Source organism: Taudactylus pleione, unplaced genomic scaffold, assembly GCF_031769625.1.
Source record: "Taudactylus pleione unplaced genomic scaffold, aTauple2 ptg000157l, whole genome shotgun sequence".
In the NCBI taxonomy this organism is placed as follows: domain Eukaryota; kingdom Metazoa; phylum Chordata; class Amphibia; order Anura; family Myobatrachidae; genus Taudactylus; species Taudactylus pleione.
Window position 1 is genome coordinate 7,601,853 of NW_028284559.1, and position 18,998 is coordinate 7,620,850.

The following is an 18,998-nucleotide window of genomic DNA, read 5'->3' on the forward strand; positions in this document are numbered from 1 at the left end:
ATAGTACCTCTGTTTCTGTATGATAGTACCTCTGTTTCTGTATGATAGTACCTCTGTTTCTGTATGATAGTACCTCTGTTTCTGTATGATAGTACCTCTGTTTCTGTATGATAGTACCTCTGTTTCTGTATGATAGTACCTCTGTTTCTTTATGATAGTACCTCTGTTTCTGTATGATAGTACCTCTGTTTCTGTATGATAGTACCTCTGTTTCTGTATGATAGTACCTCTGTTTCTGTATGATAGTACCTCTGTTTCTGTATGATAGTACCTCTGTTTCTGTATGATAGTACCTCTGTTTCTGTATGATAGTACCTCTGTTTCTGTATGATAGTACCTCTGTTTCTGTATGATAGTACCTCTGTTTCTGTATGATAGTACCTCTGTTTCTGTATGATAGTACCTCTGTTTCTCTATAATAGTACCTCTGTTTCTGTATGATAGTACCTCTGTTTCTGTATGATAGTACCTCTGTTTCTGTATGATAGTACCTCTGTTTCTTTATAATAGTACCTCTGTTTCTGTATGATAGTACCTCTGTTTCTGTATGATAGTACCTCTGTTTCTGTATGATAGTACCTCTGTTTCTGTATGATAGTACCTCTGTTTCTGTATGATAGTACCTCTGTTTCTTTATAATAGTACCTCTGTTTCTGTATGATAGTACCTCTGTTTCTGTATGATAGTACCTCTGTTTCTGTATGATAGTACCTCTGTTTCTGTATGATAGTACCTCTGTTTCTGTATGATAGTACCTCTGTTTCTGTATGATAGTACCTCTGTTTCTGTATGATAGTACCTCTGTTTCTGTATGATAGTACCTCTGTTTCTTTATAATAGTACCTCTGTTTCTTTATGATAGTACCTCTGTTTCTTTATGATAGTACCTCTGTTTCTTTATGATAGTACCTCTGTTTCTTTATGATAGTACCTCTGTTTCTTTATGATAGTACCTCTGTTTCTTTATAATAGTACCTCTGTTTCTTTATAATAGTACCTCTGTTTCTGTATGATAGTACCTCTGTTTCTGTATGATAGTACCTCTGTTTCTGTATGATAGTACCTCTGTTTCTTTATGATAGTACCTCTGTTTCTGTATGATAGTACCTCTGTTTCTGTATGATAGTACCTCTGTTTCTGTATGATAGTACCTCTGTTTCTGTATGATAGTACCTCTGTTTCTGTATGATAGTACCTCTGTTTCTGTATGATAGTACCTCTGTTTCTGTATGATAGTACCTCTGTTTCTGTATGATAGTACCTCTGTTTCTTTATGATAGTACCTCTGTTTCTTTATGATAGTGTCGGTGGCTATTATTAGGCAGCGGCATTATCAGCCACAAGCTGAAGGCACTTAATAAAGCCAGGCATTATTTGTCTGTAGTACCCTGCTTTGAGAGGATTATTACTATTATAGGCTCAACCCACCCACATCGCACTGAACCCAGACTGCTCGGCCGCATGCCAGGCTTTATGGATGTCCCTGCTAGCTGTCTGGAAATTTTGTCAATCGGTTTTGACAAATGCGCTTAATATTGTCTGTTTAGCCGTATAATGACTGGTAATAATAAAATCATAAATTTCAACAAATTCTCATTAATGTAATAAACCTTTTTAACAGTACTTATCCAGGCAGGGTAGGAAGCAATACCCATCATGCAGTATGACTTGGTAATCTAATTCTGTCTGTGTTAGGCATGTGGATTTGTCAGGTCTGCCGGCCAAAGAAAAGGGGCCGTAAGATCCTCCAGGAGAAAGCTGCACAGATCAAAAGGCGATATGCGAAACCCATTGGCCGTCCGAAAAACAAACTAAAACAACGCATGTTGTAAGTCAACTTATGCACACAAAAAAAAGAGAAAAACATACTGTATTATGATGTACAGTTTCTTTTGTTTTCTTTAGTGGAAAGCACATTTGTGTTCTAGTCTAATATTAACAGTAGTTGTTTCACTGTTTTTATCATTCAGTTGAAACAAATGTACTGAATACAGAGTGTAGAATTACAAGATGAGTTTGGGATAAGATGAATAGGGGCTATCGCTGTTGTATTTATTTTGTAGTCTGTGCAGAACCTAAATGTAGCCATAGGGAGGGGTAGCAGTATTAGGGTCCCTATCTCCACAGTGCTCCCATGCATTTTACCAGCAGAAATTTTACAAATGAGTTTATAGAAGAATTACCCTGATTTGATTGTACTACTGCAGCCAAGACTTTTTTCCTTTGCAAATAATAAGACTAATGCTTGATGAGGCCTGTCCTGCAGATGTCAATTCCAGACTTTGCATTATGAAGACTGGATTGGAGTGATCTCATGACCTTGCTCCATCATGAATATTGATAAGTTATAGATATGTGCTGACCTGTGATGTCACTATGATGGCTTCTACCCAGAAACCATTTCATCCCATCTTACCAAAGCTGGTATCAATTATCCCCATTACTGACCCACATCTGGGTCTTCTATGAGCTTTTATATGTAGAAGTTATTATGAACTATATTTAAATACACCCATTATTACAGTTTTGTAGGTTTATGTGGAGTTTTCATTGTCTGAACACAACGTACTACACTTATCTTATTATATCGCTTAGTGGTTAACCACTCATAATTTCATTACTGACAGTATGGAATGAGAGCGCACAAGGCACCTTGTAAGGGGAAGCGGTTGAGAAGCCGATGGACGGAATCCCGACTGTCGGCTTCCCGACTGTCTAATCCCGGCAAGGGGTTAAATGACAGGCGTCGAAATCCCAACGCCTGTCATTTTACCTACGCCGGGAGCCCTATACCCAACTTACCGATTGAAGGTAAGCTGGGCGCAGACAGCTACGGGGGGGAGGGTTAGGTTTAGGGTTCCCAGGGGGGACTTAGGGTTAGGCACCCCCCCCCCCAGGAGTTTTGGGTTAGGCTAGGGGTGGGTTAGTGTTAGGCACCCCCCGGGAGGAGGTTAGGCTCAGGTACCCCTCTGGGGGACTTAGGTTTAGGTGGCGGTGACGGGGGGGGGGTGACGTTTAGGCACTTAGAGGGGGTTTAGGCATCCCTAAGGAGGGTTGGGGGGGGTATTAGGTTAGCATACTTACCATGGGATGATCAGGATTTTTCACCTCTGCCGGGATGCCGCTGTCGGGATTTGAGGTCAATCCTGTAAGATAGCCATTGGCCTGTTCAGGAGAGCCAGATAGTAAGATGGATCAAGAAGCAGTTGAGAGACGGATACAATATTACCGTAATATCCGTCATGACCAAGACAGATGGATTCCGCAGGCTAATCCATCTCCAATTAAAATTAATCTGTTGGAATTAATTATTTTAGCTTCTCAATTAAATGGACAAAACCTGTGAAATCAAAGAGCAGTTCATGCTAGAATTGAAGCAAAGGAAGATGTTGAATTGCAAGGGACAGGTCTGAGTCTATGTCCTTATGCGCCCTTGCTGCATTGATTTATCCATAGTTAGAGGAAGGCACATGGCAGCAGGGAATGGGTCATAGACCATTAGCCTCACATGAGATGAGCACTGCGCTGCCATTCACTCACCACTGATATTTGCAATAGATTTATATTATGTTTTCTGTAGATTTGCATCGGCTTGCTATTGCCTACATAAAACCTTGCTGTTAAATGAAACTACATTGGCTGTAAGCCGTGTTTTAATGGATTTCTATTATCACCTTTGTTCTGACCTTTATAAAATCAGAGGTTCATGTGATTTTTGGGTGCTCTGTTAAATCCACCTGTTCAAGTATTGCATATGTACTATGGGCCTGATTCAGACTCGGACGCAATTAGCGCTCGCTCGTCCAGAAAATAGGGGTGGCTATTCAAATGAACCGTTCGCACTTTGCGGTCTGTTCACGCCTCTAGGTCTGAACGAGCGAACAAAACTTGCCGTCGTTTTTTTTTTATAACTACGCCCCCTGGCCGCTCGCATCCTACGTCATGTCCGCTATTTATTAGGTTAATCGAGTACATCGACCAGCGTATGAACTGCTCGCTATTCTTGTGGTTGGTTTTTGCTACTACAATTTTGCGAGCAGTTCGGGCTATAAAATAACCCAGTGACGTGATTAATTATGCACACCCATAAAACGCATGTTTCGACCTTTAAGCACGCCTGCGATCGGATCTCCACTCCCCGTTTTCAAGCACCTTCCCCTGTTACCACCCACATACGCCTCTTTCTGTCACTCAAATTATTAGGCATTCGCTATTTTGCGAGCACATGAATTTCGACCGCACTGACTGGTTCGCGCATGCGTATAACGATCCGTACGGATGCGCAGTTGGGCAAACATCGCTCGGAGCAAACGAGCGGCCGCTTACGAGCGGCTCTGAATCAGGCCCTATGTACAAACCTGATTTCCTATACTAAGCAATTCTTGTTACATAGGGGAGTGTGATTGGCGATTTATATACTTTTTTTATTGTTGTCAATTTTTGAGCTAATATCTTGAACAATGTAATATGTAACTTGTTGTTTAGTTTTTAAAATCTGTAATGTTATTAGTACAGGAGAGTACTATGAACTAGTCCATGACCCTCTCCTGATGATAGCATGTACAAAGCGCATTATACTCTTACTGGAGCAAATAACAAGACTAGACATGCGGAGAGCTCCCCAAAATTAGCTGGCCACTCAGAAACCTGAAGAACTTATGTAACTGCTTAAACCAAGGTGGTTGCCTATTTCTAGCAGGGTTTGTGGCCCTTTGTTCAGATTTATTGTGGGGGCCTTCTATCTGCAGATACCGCTGCCAGCAGGGGATTAGGAGAAAAATGAGCATTTACACGTCCCCTCTTCAGCCACCAGCCAAAAGTGGAAGCTAACTTCATGTATGCAGAAGCTGTCACTGTGTGAACTGCATGGAGGTTAAAATCTAAAGTAATCGAAGTTCACATAAGAAAGATTTGGCTGGGGATTAAGGTTCATGCTGAACTATCTAAGAGTATGGAGAAGAGTCAGGAATCCATAAGGCTATATCTGTGCGAGCCAGAATCAGCAAAGCTGAATCCACTGGGGTTAAGGCTCCGGCTGCGTGACTGGACTATGACGATTGGACATCTGCTGCCTACCTACCTGCATCTTCTTAGGTCTGTGGATTGTGTGCTGACTGAAAGCAGGATGACCCCTGAAGTAGGCTGGGTGTCTTGCAGATAAAAGAGTTCAGCGATGGTGCCTGAGATGACCTCGGGATTGCCTTACAGAGATCAAAAGTACAATGTACTGTGTTTCCTTTAGGTTATATTGCGGTATAATTGTTAACCCTTTCATAAAAGTAGATCTTTGGTGATTGCATTGATAAACATAATAATTAATTATTCATATACATTTATTCATATATTTGCGTGTGAGCATATATGGCCATATCTGCAGTATTGGGATGGGCAATACGTTGGAAGGCATTCCAGTAAGCACAGACTTGGTGAAAGTCGTTGCTGGTTAACTTTGGCTGTACTTTCAGCTGAGTGGTCCCTGTAGGTATGCTTTATGTGCCCCGGTATCGTGACCGTAATGCTGAAAAAAATAATTAAACTTTGGTCAACTTTCATATATTTTTAGGTTTAGGCATTGTTTGAATAAGATGTTGGTGTGGGCAGAACTTAATATGACACTGATAGCAAGTGATCACTTAAAGCAGTGTATTGAAGGCAGGCAACCTAATTACCTCACCTGTGTAAAAAAGTGTGAATATACTGTAGAAGAAATGATACAGCAGTAGCATGCAGTAAATGTAAACATGTTTAGTTGTGTTTGTGACGTGTTAAGATAGTATGCGTTAAATATGAACTAATAAAATAGTGATGTATTTACAAAAAAAAATCACTGCCACGGATTTGCTACTGGGCTTAGAACCGCTGTTGACTTCCTTAATGTCACTGTGTACATTTATTACTAAAGTAGCATCTAAATTCATGAACGTTTATAGCACGAAGGTGGCTGCTAAAGATTTTTTACAGGATGTTGGGGAAATTCTATATATGTATTTGGTGTTTTGTAAAACCTCTATCAGGTTTTGCTGTATTGGAGTTGAGGGCATGTTACATACTGCCATTAAATGCTTTTTTGCCTTCTGTTTCTTACAGGTGTATGTCCAATGATGGAGGACCTCTGAATTCTTTCCCAGGAAGGGGGCCATCCGGTAGGAGTCAAAAAACTAAAATGTGTCCCACCACACTGCCATCTGGTCATGCTGCATCCGTGAAGGACCCCATCAGCAGCCTGGCTGCGACCGACCTCACTCGGCCTGGCCCCCATCCCATCAATTCCACCTTCACCTCCACTTGCTCCCCCCTCAAAGTTAACAAGAAAACCAAAGGTCTAATTGATGGCCTCACTAAGTTTTTCACTCCATCACCTGAGGGGCGCAGATTTCGTGGGCGAATTGTAGACTTCTCTATGCACCACCGGCCCAGGAAAAAACTTACTGACCCAGAGGCTTGCACTCTTCATATGCTGGGAATGGGTACCACCCACAAGCTAAGCTGCCCCCCTCAACCTCCACAACCTGCTCCTTCTCCTCTCTCACATATCACCTCCCTGTCTGGCAACAGCCCAGGCTCACAGAAATCCAGCAATTCCACCACGTCCAACTCCCCCCAGAGTTCCTCAAGTCACTCCAGCGCCCCTTCCCTCAGAAGCCTCCCCAGTAACAGTCAACTGAAGGGGCTCTTTGATGGACTGTCCCACATCTATGCCACCCAGGGCCAGCCACGCCAAAAAAGCCACCCAAGCTATGCGCCTCCAAAACACATTCGCCGCAAAGGCAGACTCTACACCTCAACACACTTCTTTGGCAAGAGGGACGCTAGGAGTAGGCTCCTCCTCCCCCACCCTACCCCATCTGGCTGGGCAGTGCCCCGGGGTCGGGCTTTGAAAGCCATTGCTCAATTCAAGCGCTCAACGTTCCTTATAAAGCACAGGACACTAGGCAGGTTAAAGTATAAAGCGGGAGCCATAGGGGCGGGAGCCAGGACACCAGAAAAGGTCAGCCTGGCAGACAGCAGGACTAAGCCCGTCCAGGATGATGGTAAGCACAGGCTTAAGAAACCCTTCCTTAGCCCTTTTTCTTACACTCCCAGTTATTTGCTCTGTTATTTGTCTCTTTAATGGTAATGCCCCTGTGTTCTCCTTTCATCACTGATCTGACAAAAACACATCGGGTCTCGGAACCACCAAGTGCAGCACAAAAGCAGAAAATTGCACTTCTTTTTTGAGCCAGAACGGTTGACCAGCTGGCATCTATACATTTTGTAGATTGTGGCTTTTGCAAATACATAGAGAAATAGGCTTTACATTGGGCAGGTCAGTCTGGTCCTAGTTAGGGGCATATTTTGCTTGGGTGCAGCGTAAAAGCTTAATACCAAAAATTTCACATGTGATTCCAGTTTATTTAAATTGAGTAAGAGAGGAGTTTAATGGGCAATCCCTTCATGTGCTTTTCCAGAGTGCAAACAGTCTGATTTTATTTTTTGTCATATCCACACATGGTATAAATCTTAAATCTCCATTTGCAGCTGCACAGTAAGGCACACATATTGCAGTTTACAATTGTGTGGATTGACAAGAAATCTGGGTAAAAGATTGAAACTCTGATACAAGATGCAGGAATCAAACACTTCCCATTTATGCTTCACTTTACTTAGTATGAAATCCGTGGTGATACGTGCAGATAACATAAAGCAATAGTAACGCACTGGAGATTTAATAGGTGTACTGGGCCAAAGGCAGACAGTGCTCATATATGAGTTGGCATTTAGAGAACATAAAACAAACAATTGGACTTGTTAAAGGGCTGCAGTAATATTTCTGCCCACAAACATAGTAAATCTAGATGCTGTAGTTGTGTTCTAAGTGTATAGAGCACAGGATTGTGCAGGCTAGCATAAAGAGAAGCATGGGGGTTTTTTTTGCAGTACATATTACATATGTAAATCAAAGGACTTGTCTCCATTCTGCCAATAAAAGGTCTAAATAATCTATGATCAGAAAGTATGTTCTCAGAGTTTTAAATGGTCTACTAGCCTAGCTGTTCCCTTCCTAATGGGTGATCTGAATTTGGCAGTGCCAGCTGCTGCAGTTGATTTACATATATAAGTATTGGGGTCCTGTTCCCAAATAAATACAGTTCAATATTGTGAAACTGTCCCACTAAATGTTTCTCAGTGTTAGTTACAGAGAACAGAACAAAGTTGTTTTATATTCATTTTCTCCCTTTTTATTCCTACTGAATAGACTTTGATTCATGCATTTCAACTTTCCCTTTTAAAATGGCTCTTCCTCTTAGTCATTGCTCTATTTCCCCATACTTGTGCTCTGCTTGGTCTCTGTTGCCATGTGCATTAGTGTTAGACAGTAGCCCAGCTCTTACCACCTCCGCGGCCTCCATATTTCCATTGCTTTTGGCTCTTTGGCATGGCTGGTCCAGCCTCCTCTCATCCCTTCCTTTGGCTGGTCCGTTTATGTGCGTACTGCAATGTCCCAGGCTCTGCTTCCCCCTTCCCTCACCTTATGCTCTTGCTTCCATTCCTTTTATCCATTGCTTAATCATTTCCACTCCATTCCAGCAGGTTCTTCTCTATAACTGTATCTCTAACCGTTTATGACCAGGTGACCTGCATAGTGCAGAATATACGCTTGATGTGTGTTTCATGTGTGCAGATACTTTAATATTAACAATGAATGTACTTTTTCTTGCCTTGCTTGACCTGCATTGTAAGTGTTTTAATCTTTTACCAGGATTTAAAAAAAAAAAAGAAAATGTGAAAGTGAATTTGGCGTTCATCTATATATGCCATAATGCTGCTTTATAAAATACTACTCTTTATAAGCCATTGCAAAAAAAATTTAAATAAATCTATAGGAAGAGCAGGGCCTGTACTGAGTCTGCATCAAGAAACTTAAATACTACATGCTAAAGTACAACTGTATGTAATGGGATGCTGCAGTGAGCTGGAATGTCACACCAATGCCTCTATCTGGTATAACTTTGATACTTACATTTAATGAGGGAGAATAATAACAACAATGTTAAGTATACTGTTATTCTATTATTGAACTGCTGATGTTTGAGGATTGCTGTCTGTAGGATCATTTCAAACCCTGCCAAACGAATTGTCAGTACTAAAGTTTCAGAGTTGAGCTATTAACTGATGTATCTTCTAATACAATCCCCCAGCTGCCCCCCTCCCCCTTCCTCTACTATTTTAAATTACAGGTACTAAGTTATCTACAAGCCTCTTGCTGGTTGTCAGTGAAGGATGCCCCGGCAGGGAGTACCATATATCTGGCTAGTGAATGGTGTACTGTGGCTCAGCGTTTTCTAAATTGCTCCCCTAACAGCTCATGTTTTGAGGATTTCTTTAATAATGCACAGGGGACTTAATATACTTGGCTGGATCAGTAATTATACTACCTGTTTCCACATACCGAAGTCCTGAATACATGATCTGTACATGAGGACCAGTTTTGGGAAACACTAAGCAGAATGAATGGTTATTTATTACAAGCAAACAGCTACTTCCAGCATTTACAGGTACCTACTGGTAAAATAAACTAAATATGTTGGACAATATATTACGTGGTATTATTAGATAATTACTTAACACAAAATTAACTAAATTTAAGTAAACTTTTTTTTTTTTTTTTTATACATCTTGTTAAAATAAGTAGCAGACTACTTATTCTACAATAAGGAATATTTGGCCATTTTTCTTTAGCCTGCTCCTTTTTAGGTTTGTTTTAAAAGAAAAGAAAAACTTTCAAGTTGTTTCAAAGTATTTCAATGAGAAAAAAAATGTAATCCCAAAGCTGCTGGGTTTTTTTCAAGTGCCACATTAAATGTAGATCTTTGGTAGCCCTTTAGCAAAATGAATTTCTGGAGCTTGATCATTCCCCCCTCCCTAACATCTGCTGTTTTCTGCCTGGGAGATTGATTGAAATTACCTTTGACAAACGTACACAGTGGTGGTAATCATTAATTTGGATGAAATAATGAGAATGTAGTCTCAGTGCCCTTGGAACTAGTGACCTATCCAAGATCTTCCTGACCAGGTATTCATGAGTATTGTTCACAGGTGCTAGTCACACACCAACTTGTTTCTGAACAAAGATTCGGAACACACAGAACAACCAATTGATACAACTAGATGATACAGAGTGTGTGTGATCCCCTCACCTAAAAACAAATTGGCATACCAAAAAATCTATATATGAAATATTTTTTTTAATTACCTGGTAAAAATAAGTGGGAAAACACCAAACTATTCAAACACTAGGGTAGTGGATAAAAGAAACCACCCAAAGGATAGTTAGGCAGGGGCTTCATTGTCCAGAGATACTCACTTCCTAATACTTGTAGAGAATTTACAGTGTACACAACCATAGCATTCTAAATAGCCCCATGAGTCTCTTATATACACAACAATGGGTCAAATATAGCACCTTTAGTGATACGCTTGGGCATCTCTTCATTCAGGAAAACCCCTGGTGCTCACACACACACATACTGTATATGTTCTGGAAAACATAATCCACTGTCATATAGTATGGTTGCCTTATTGTGAGGAGGAACTATTCAATTCTAAACAAATTGTTCAACTAGATGTAAAAAAAGATAATGCTAAACTGTACATGATATCAAAGTATATGTTTGGGCATTTAGCAGATGGAAAGTATCAACCCCTTCAACAATGCTCTGTTGTGTGTTCTGTTTGTTGTTCATAGTCTGCCCACTGACTCAGATGCAGCGGCATCCGTAGCTCTGTAGCTCTGTCTGGGTCTTTATGCAAATTCTGCAAAGCCCTTCCATGTGTACTGGTGTGCATCCAAAAGTGCAAGGATTGAGGCACCCACTTTGAGCATCTTCAGATGTTTAAATACAGATTGGTGCATCTGTACACTCTATAATCGGTCGCACCATTTAAACTTGCACCAGCCCTATGCTAGGTGCAGATTCTCCGTCTGAGCATAGCCCCCAATGTGATTGATTGACACATTTTTGTATGCAACCACTTGTAATGACACTCCCATAAGAGATATCATCTCAGTGCATGTGATTAGCCACCTCCCTGACGTTGCCCAGGAACTGCAAAGAACATGTCTGCAACTGAATCAGTCCTGCAACTCTGTGCATTGACAAACTGGACACATGCACGATGCCACTTATGCGCAGAATAAAAACATCACTCCACTGCAGTGTGTACAACTCAAAATCAGGCCCATAGTGTATATTATATGCTCAACATGTAATGACATATTCAACACACATTTATATTATCCTTCATTAGTTGCATTTTGTTTAAATGTTATGGTGCGTACACAAGGTACAATTAAAATGAACGATAACAATATTGATCATATCGTTATCGTTCATATCGTGCATTTTTCGGTGCTTCCAACCCACCAACGCCCTGCGATGCGCGGGCACGTATGGACGATAAAAATATCGTCCATCGACCATTCATGCAGGCCAACTTGGTCGATATCGACAAGGTTACTATATACTAGCTGTCATTGGTGGTGTGCTGGATGATCGATATTGATCATCCAGCACACCTGGGAGATCTTTCAATGTATGCACCATTACATCATTTGTTATTACAACTTTTGCATTTATGGTGTAAATAATTGTTACTAGGTTCTGGGAAAAGGAAAAAAAAAAACATTTTAATTAAATAGTCCAAAAGATGTTGCTCTAGTGGCTGAAAGTGTTTAATAGCTGTATGGTTAGACTGCCTGGGATTATGTTTGAGAGCAGGAAATGTATACCTTGATGTTTAGTATACTGAAAAGAAGAAATACGTTGTAGACGTACCAATATGATGGGTTTGCCTAATTGGATTGCAGCTATTCCCTGATATCCATAGGAAAAATAATCTATATAAAGTATACATCCAATCTCGCTACTGTTGTCTCTTGGGATAAAAAGAGAAAACAGACCAATAAGATTCCCACAATAAATATAAAAATTAATCCTAAAATGTCCTGTTGTAATTTTGTTTGATTTGATTATATTTAGGATATTGTTATAGAGGAAACCTTGTAGGATTTTTATTTTGTTTTGGGGCTGAATGTCTTTATAATTCATATATTTGTTGCACGTTAAAGGATAACAAACCAAAAATTTAGCTTTGGGTTGAGGTATGCCTGTATCCTTGAATGTCCAATGCAGAGGGTCCCACAATGTCTCTAGGGGTCCAAACAAGAGATCCTTTTTATCCAGTCTGGGCATTGCTCTTCTGAATCTGCTTTAGCGTTGCCAGGGCAGTATTTACAATATACATAGGCTTCTAGAGCTGAACAGAAATTGTTTTATGGTAATTCTCTTTTTATTTATTTATTTTTTTATATATTTAATTTTCTTTGTTTTTCCTTTAGTTCAAATAGTTAAAGAAGACTATTGGGGCATAGACTTTTCGGTTGCATAATTTATAACTAAATGCATGAATTTTTGTTCAAAATACTTAGGACAACACCAGCACTAAATATTGCACTCTGTGTGGTCGAGGTAATTGGTAATGCTGCAATAGTTTGAGAAAAGCTCTGCCCGGACCATAAAATATATGTGATATTGGAGCAATAAAGCTTTTATTGTTATGTTTTTCCCCCCATAATTAGACCCAAAACCATGTCAGATCACCTATATAAATGTAATTCTCCAGTAGCAGGGCTAATGGTTACATGATCTTAAAACAATTGTTTGAACAACAGTAAGTTTGGAGAACAAAGGCAATTGTGTGACGCAATTAGTATGGTGTTTCTGGTAGGGGTGGTTATATAGTCATGTATTGTACCAGAATTGAGAACAGATATAGTGGTAATTGACATTTGTACGGTGACATCCAAAAGAAAAGCAGACATTAAATGATTTACAAATGTGTAGACGATACATTATTGATGGCTATGATTTATCGCAGGGACTCATGTATAGGTGTAGATTTGAGAGTACATAAAACTGTCACCTGTGACAGCTCCATATCTGTAGTTATTAAAAATCCAGTCAAATGTAGGCAGTTGTGCATGAATAGTAAGTCCTTAAGAATAACAACAGTAATAGTTCTCCCTAAATGTTGGTGACTAGCAAGTGTATGAACAGCATGAGATCCAATAATTCAACCTACATCTGTACTAGACAATGGGCCAGATGTACTAAGCTATGAAAAGTGATTAAATGGAGAGTGATAAGCTACCAGCCAATCAGCTTGTAACTGTCATTTTTCAAGCACAGCCTGTGGCATGACAGTTGGGAGCTGAGTGGCTGGCAGTTTACTACTCTTCAAGTTATCACTTTTCAAAACTTAGTACATCTGGCCCTGTGTGAGTATCTTTCCATTTAACATTGCAGAGAAGCTACATGTGTTATCTTGTATCTTTATAGATGACTACGAAGTAACTTGCAGAAATGTTTCCATATTATGGGGCATATTCAATTAGCTGCAGGGTTTACCCCGTGGCTAATTGCTGTGCAGGACCTATTCAATTAGTGGGGATTCCTAGCGCGCGAGTCCCCGCAGTCGGACTTTACCTCACAGCTCATGGAGGTGCGAGGTAAAATCTACGTAAAAACCACCAAATTGGGCTTGCGCTCGGGAAAAAACCCATTGATTCTGCAGTTTACACGGAATTAGTGTATTTCCACGCATGAGACCCGATTTTTTGGCGCAGGAAAAAGGTTATTTTATTGAATAGCTTTTCCCCGCGCCGCAGGGATTTTGGCTGGCAATTGGTCGCGGGGTTAACCCCCGCGGTTAATTGAATACCTGTCGATGTGTTTTTGGATTTCATTGGGGCTACTCACACTGTGAGGGTTGTGTGCACTGTTTATTCTGAGAGCCACCTGTTAAGAAAAGGTCACATTTTTATAATAGGGTTTTAATATGGTCACACACACACTTTTCTCTGTTTCTTGACAATTTAACATAAAAGAAACTTTTTGTGATCATAATGTGCACACCATAAAATCTAGACATTCTAGATCTTCGCATTTTACAATAGATGCTTACCGTCACTAACATCTAATATGTACTTAAAATATGTGCACTTTTATAGGTCTTAGGCCCAAAACATTAATCATTATTCTTCACACTATACTAAATTTGTCTCGTTGTAGGAAGAGCAGGCTGAGGTCACACAAATCTTTTTGAGTGTGTATGTATGTACTCTTTATTTAACTGTTTTACTGTTGGTTCACATTTTGAATGCAATGCTTATAATTTTACCATGGTGTTTGAATAATATTTATACTTTGAACATCAGATGCTGACCTGAAGATGCATATCAAGCAGGAGCGGTGGAATGCGATGTGTGTTCCAGACCGGCCAGAGTTTGTCAACCAGGAAGATGTAGACATTTTCCGGCAAGCAAGGGAGCTATCTTTCGAGGTACGTGTCTGCTAGAGAGATTTCAGAAAATTGTGCTAAATGGGATAAATGTTGAGCGTTATTGAGCCTTATTAGTAATTTACACTGATTGTTGAGGGCAAAGTCACTACATTTTTGTGGTTTAGACTGGTACATCATATAAAGCTAATACACCAATTAATGACATAATTTAATAAGGGTAAAAAGGTCTATGAAGTTCCACCTTTCATAAATTCTAAATGTGTTAATACACATTACCATTATATTGTGGCAGAGGTGAGGATATTTAAATGTCAACATGTAAAAAGGTCGACATGAAAGTGGTCAATGCAATTTTTTTTAAAGTGTTGGTAGGGTTAGGCACTACAAGGGACGTACGGTTAGGGTTAGGCACCAGGAGGGAGGGTTAGGCACTTACCGGAGGGTGAGGGTTAGGCACTAGAAGGGACGGTTAGGGTCAGGCACCTACCCCGACGGTTAGGGTTAGGCACCAAGGGAAGGGTTAGGGTGAAGATTAGGGCTAAAAAATTTTAAAAAATCATGTGTCGACCTTTTGACCCTGTCGACAGTTTGTACCTGTCAACCTTCTTACATGTTGACCTGTTGTGTGTCGACCCTTTGTCCCTGGCGACCTATTGATTGTTTAATATCTGGTGTCTATCTAGACATTGTATACCTTTTTACTGTCTATCTGTTAATCCACAGCCATTCTGTGCATCCCAGGATTGTATTACCCTTTGCAGCCACTTCTGCCTGCTGACACTTTGCTTTCTGTCAACTGGTATTCCTAAATCCTTCTTTGTCTCTATTATTCACAGTTTAATGCGCAAGTAGCTAAATTATTACAGCCTACGCACAAAACCCTACATTTATCTGCATTCAACAATTTCAACTTCTATTTTCTCTAACTCTTTCTAGAACAAGTTACTATACACTCTGTGGTAATACCTCTACATGACATAGAAAGTAATATGCTGGGGACACAAGGCTATCTGTGTGGTCATTAATAAAAGCCTGGGAAGGGAGAGGGACACCCCTGTTGTACAGCATCCTTTTTTTTTTTTTTAGCCCTGTGGGAACATGTTCAGTTTATACCTCTTTTATCTATATGTCAAGTTCTTTACCTACATACATAGGTACATATGTTTTTATGGGTTTTTTTGTTACTATACTTAGTAAGATCATCGTATGTATCATAAGTTATATGGAACAGTATTGTATACTTTTATAAAGCCTATTTATCCCCTTCGTTGCACTACAAAGATAAAATTTTTGAAACTTTCCATCTCGCAATCCTATGTTGGGTATAAGCGGTCATTCATGAAACCATGCTGATACATCAATCTTCAGATACACATTACTCAGAATGTCTTCAAATAATTTTCCCACGATCTGTAGCTGAGCTTAGTAATTTATTATTTTGTGGTATTGATTTTGTTCCCTTTTTAAAGGTGGTGGTTGTTGTTATTATTATCATTCATTAATATGGCCCAACAAGTGTTCCACAGCTCCTTACAAGTTATGGCACCTTCTTCCCAATGTTCATGTCGCACTGGCCCATATGTGGGTGAGTCTGTAAATACACGTGCCCACATGGGGATGTAGTTTGTATCCCAGCTGTCGGGATGCTGGCGCTCACAATGCCGGCGCTGGAATGCTGACACTAGTCAGATTCCCGGCGCCAGCATCCCAGCGGTAAGTAGTGGGGTTAGGCACTGGGTGGGGGGGTTAGGTTTAGGCTGCGGGGGTCGTGGTGGGGGGAGGGATAGGTAGGCTGCGGGGAGGATTAGATGTAGGGATAGGATACCTACCGACTGGTGTCTGTATCCTAACCCAGTCGGGATGCCGGCGTCAGGCATCCCGAGTGCCGGCATCCCGTACCCAACCAGTCCATATGCACCTATCCTCAAATTGTGCCAAATAGCTCAGAATTTGCAAATTAGCTGCACAAAAACATTAATCCTAAGTACCTAGTACACTATGGGCCTGAGACAGAGATGGACACAATGCCAATAAATTTATGCAGATTGAGCAATTGTTAGCCATTACACATTTGTGTAAGCTGCGCAGCGTTTGAATTGCAATTACGCTTGCAGAGAAACTTCACTCGCAAAGTGAGGGACCGGTAGTCAGTGTTGGAGGGAGGTAAGGCGTTAGAAAAACGCAGGCGTGTCGAAATATTTAAACACGGTTTTCAAGGCGTGCATAAATGAGCCTCTGTGTTCTTGCTTGGAGTAGGAGAGCCCTCTGCGAGTCTGGAGACCAGCTGTGTCTGCGACAGCTTAGACTTGCTCAGAAGGCTGATGGCCGCCTCATCTGCGTTTTGAGGTGATCAGTTTTGTGCATGAGACTTGAGATGCTCCCAGTTGGCATCTCTAAGCACTGGACCACAATTTACTCATTTGCATACATCTCAGGCCCTATAGGAGAACTAAGGGCCTGATTCAGAGATTTATGCTATGCCGATATTTTTGCAAATGGAGCGATTTTATTTGCCACCGTGCATGCATCTGCATAGCACTGCGCATGTGTTGAGATACATTATCATAGTCGCACACTGCAAGTCCTTATTCGCAGTGTGATTGACAGGCATGGAGCATTTGGGGGAGGCAATGGGGAGTGTCTGCTAAAAACACAGGCGTGTCTGGACCATGTAGGGGACGTGCCGCATCCTGCATCTGATCCTTAGATGACACAATAGCAGCTGCACCAGCAATAGCATACACCTCTAAATCAGGCCCTGAGATTCAGAGTTGAGGAAAAGTACACAATCCAGATTAAACAGGCAAAAGACAGGTTATGCATTATTATGCTTAATCTGCTACTTTATACCAACTTCTTTGCGGCAAAAAACTGCTCCTGCATGGGCATTACTATGTAGGCTTAGAGGGGAGGAGCGTGAAGTTTGATCTCGACATAGGGTTAAGGCCCCCATACACAGTGCGATTTGTAATCGTATCTGAAGTCGCATACGATTTCCCTTGAAAATTCTTCCCTTCAGATACAGGACGATTTGTCTTTAAAATGCAACGATTCCACATAAGACCATACGATTTCATCAGTCGTATACGATTTGATTGTATGCAGCACATTATGACTCGATGAATCTGTTGGAATGTCAGTAGGGGAGGGCTTATCTAGTGGGTATAAAAGGAAGCAGCCATTTTAGGATCTTTGCACACTCTGCTCAGTGACTAGTGAGCAGGGGGCGTATCTACCCATTGACCAGGATGGCACTCGCCAGGGGCGCCGACCAAAGGGGGGGCGCCGCCTGGCAGTGCCACCAATAGCCAAGGGGTGGACAAGTCACCTGGCCCCACAAGTGTAGGGCAGACCGCAGTGATAGCGGTCTGCCCTACACCGTTTACAAACACACAGCCGCCAGCGGTGGCTGTGTGTTTGTAATAGCAGCCAGCCAATGAGAGTCAGACAGACTCTCATTTGCTGCTGCGTCGTCCCCGGAGGGAGCCGGCTGGAGCTCACTAATGAGCTCCGTGTTCCGGCTCCCCCCGCAGCATGTGATGGGACATACGTCATGATGTCTCTCCCATCCAGGAGAAGAGCGGGCCGTGAGTCAGAGCGGACAGCGGCGGTCGCGTCAGGATCGGGGATCAGGTAAGTCAATTTTTTTTTTGTTCTTTGTGTAAGCCTGGCACTACGGGGGGGGGGCACTGAAATAGGGTGTGGCCACTACTGGGGCACTTTATGGGGGTGGCCACTACTGTGGGCAATTTAGGGGGTGGGTGGCCACTACTGGGGGCACTGTATAGGGGTGGCCAATACTGGGGGCAATTTAGCGGGGGTGACCATTACTGGAAGCACTGTATAGGGGGGACTACTACTGGGGGGCACTGTATGGTGGGGACTACTGCTGGGGGGCACTGTATGGGGGGGACTACTACTGGGGGGCACTGTATGGGGGGGACTACTACTGGGGGGCACTGTATGGGGGGACTACTACTGGGGGGCACTGTATGGGGGGACTACTACTGGGGGGCACTGTATGGGGGGACTACTACTGGGGGCACTGTATGGGGGGGCTACTACTGGGGGTAATGCAACATAGCGGGGATTACTACTGGGGGCACTGCATAGGGGGTGGGGCGCCAGTCCATTACATTGCCAGGGGCGCTTGGATCACTAGATACACCCCTGCTAGTGAGGCTAGGTTTACCTGCTGAACACTGTACTTTGCTAGTGTGTTTTGCTTTGTTTTATAGGCTTGCCTTTACAAAGTGTGATTTCAGCTTTCTTGATGGATTCCTCTCGCTATAAGCTTCTGCTAGCCTATGGCTATCTGAGGCTGAAAGGTGAAGGAGAGAAGGAGGAGGATGAGGTCCTGCTGGACCAAGGAGTGTCTGACGAGGAGGGAGACTCGCTCCTATATGCCCCTACTGATGGAGCTTAGGGAGAATAACCCGGACGACTACCGCAACTTCCTGAGTATGGATGACGCCACCTTCCAGGAGTTGTTGCGTCTGGTGACCCCCATTATCCAGAGGCAAGACACCAATATGAGGATGGCCATACCGGCTGAGGAGAGGTTGGTGGCTACCCTGCGGTATCTGGCGACCGGACGGTCTTTTGAAGACCTAAAGTTTGGGACCCTTATTTCCGCCCAGGCGTTGGGGCGCATT

At 42.0% G+C, this 18,998-nt stretch overlaps 1 protein-coding gene across 3 annotated transcripts in view; it reads left to right on the top strand.

Annotated features, from left to right (window-relative positions):
* KAT6B (lysine acetyltransferase 6B) overlaps window positions 1-18,998 on the top strand; it is a 183,372-nt gene that overhangs the window by 97,368 nt on the left and 67,006 nt on the right. For 2 of the 3 annotated variants that reach the window (XM_088474988.1, XM_088474989.1), the window contains exons 7-9: window positions 1,696-1,828; window positions 6,088-7,031; window positions 14,258-14,382. In XM_088474988.1, the coding sequence (XP_088331114.1) occupies window positions 1,696-1,828; window positions 6,088-7,031; window positions 14,258-14,382 (1,202 nt within the window). The remainder of the gene's footprint in view (window positions 1-1,695; window positions 1,829-6,087; window positions 7,032-14,257; window positions 14,383-18,998) is intronic. The other variant, XM_088474990.1, reaches the window with a different exon arrangement.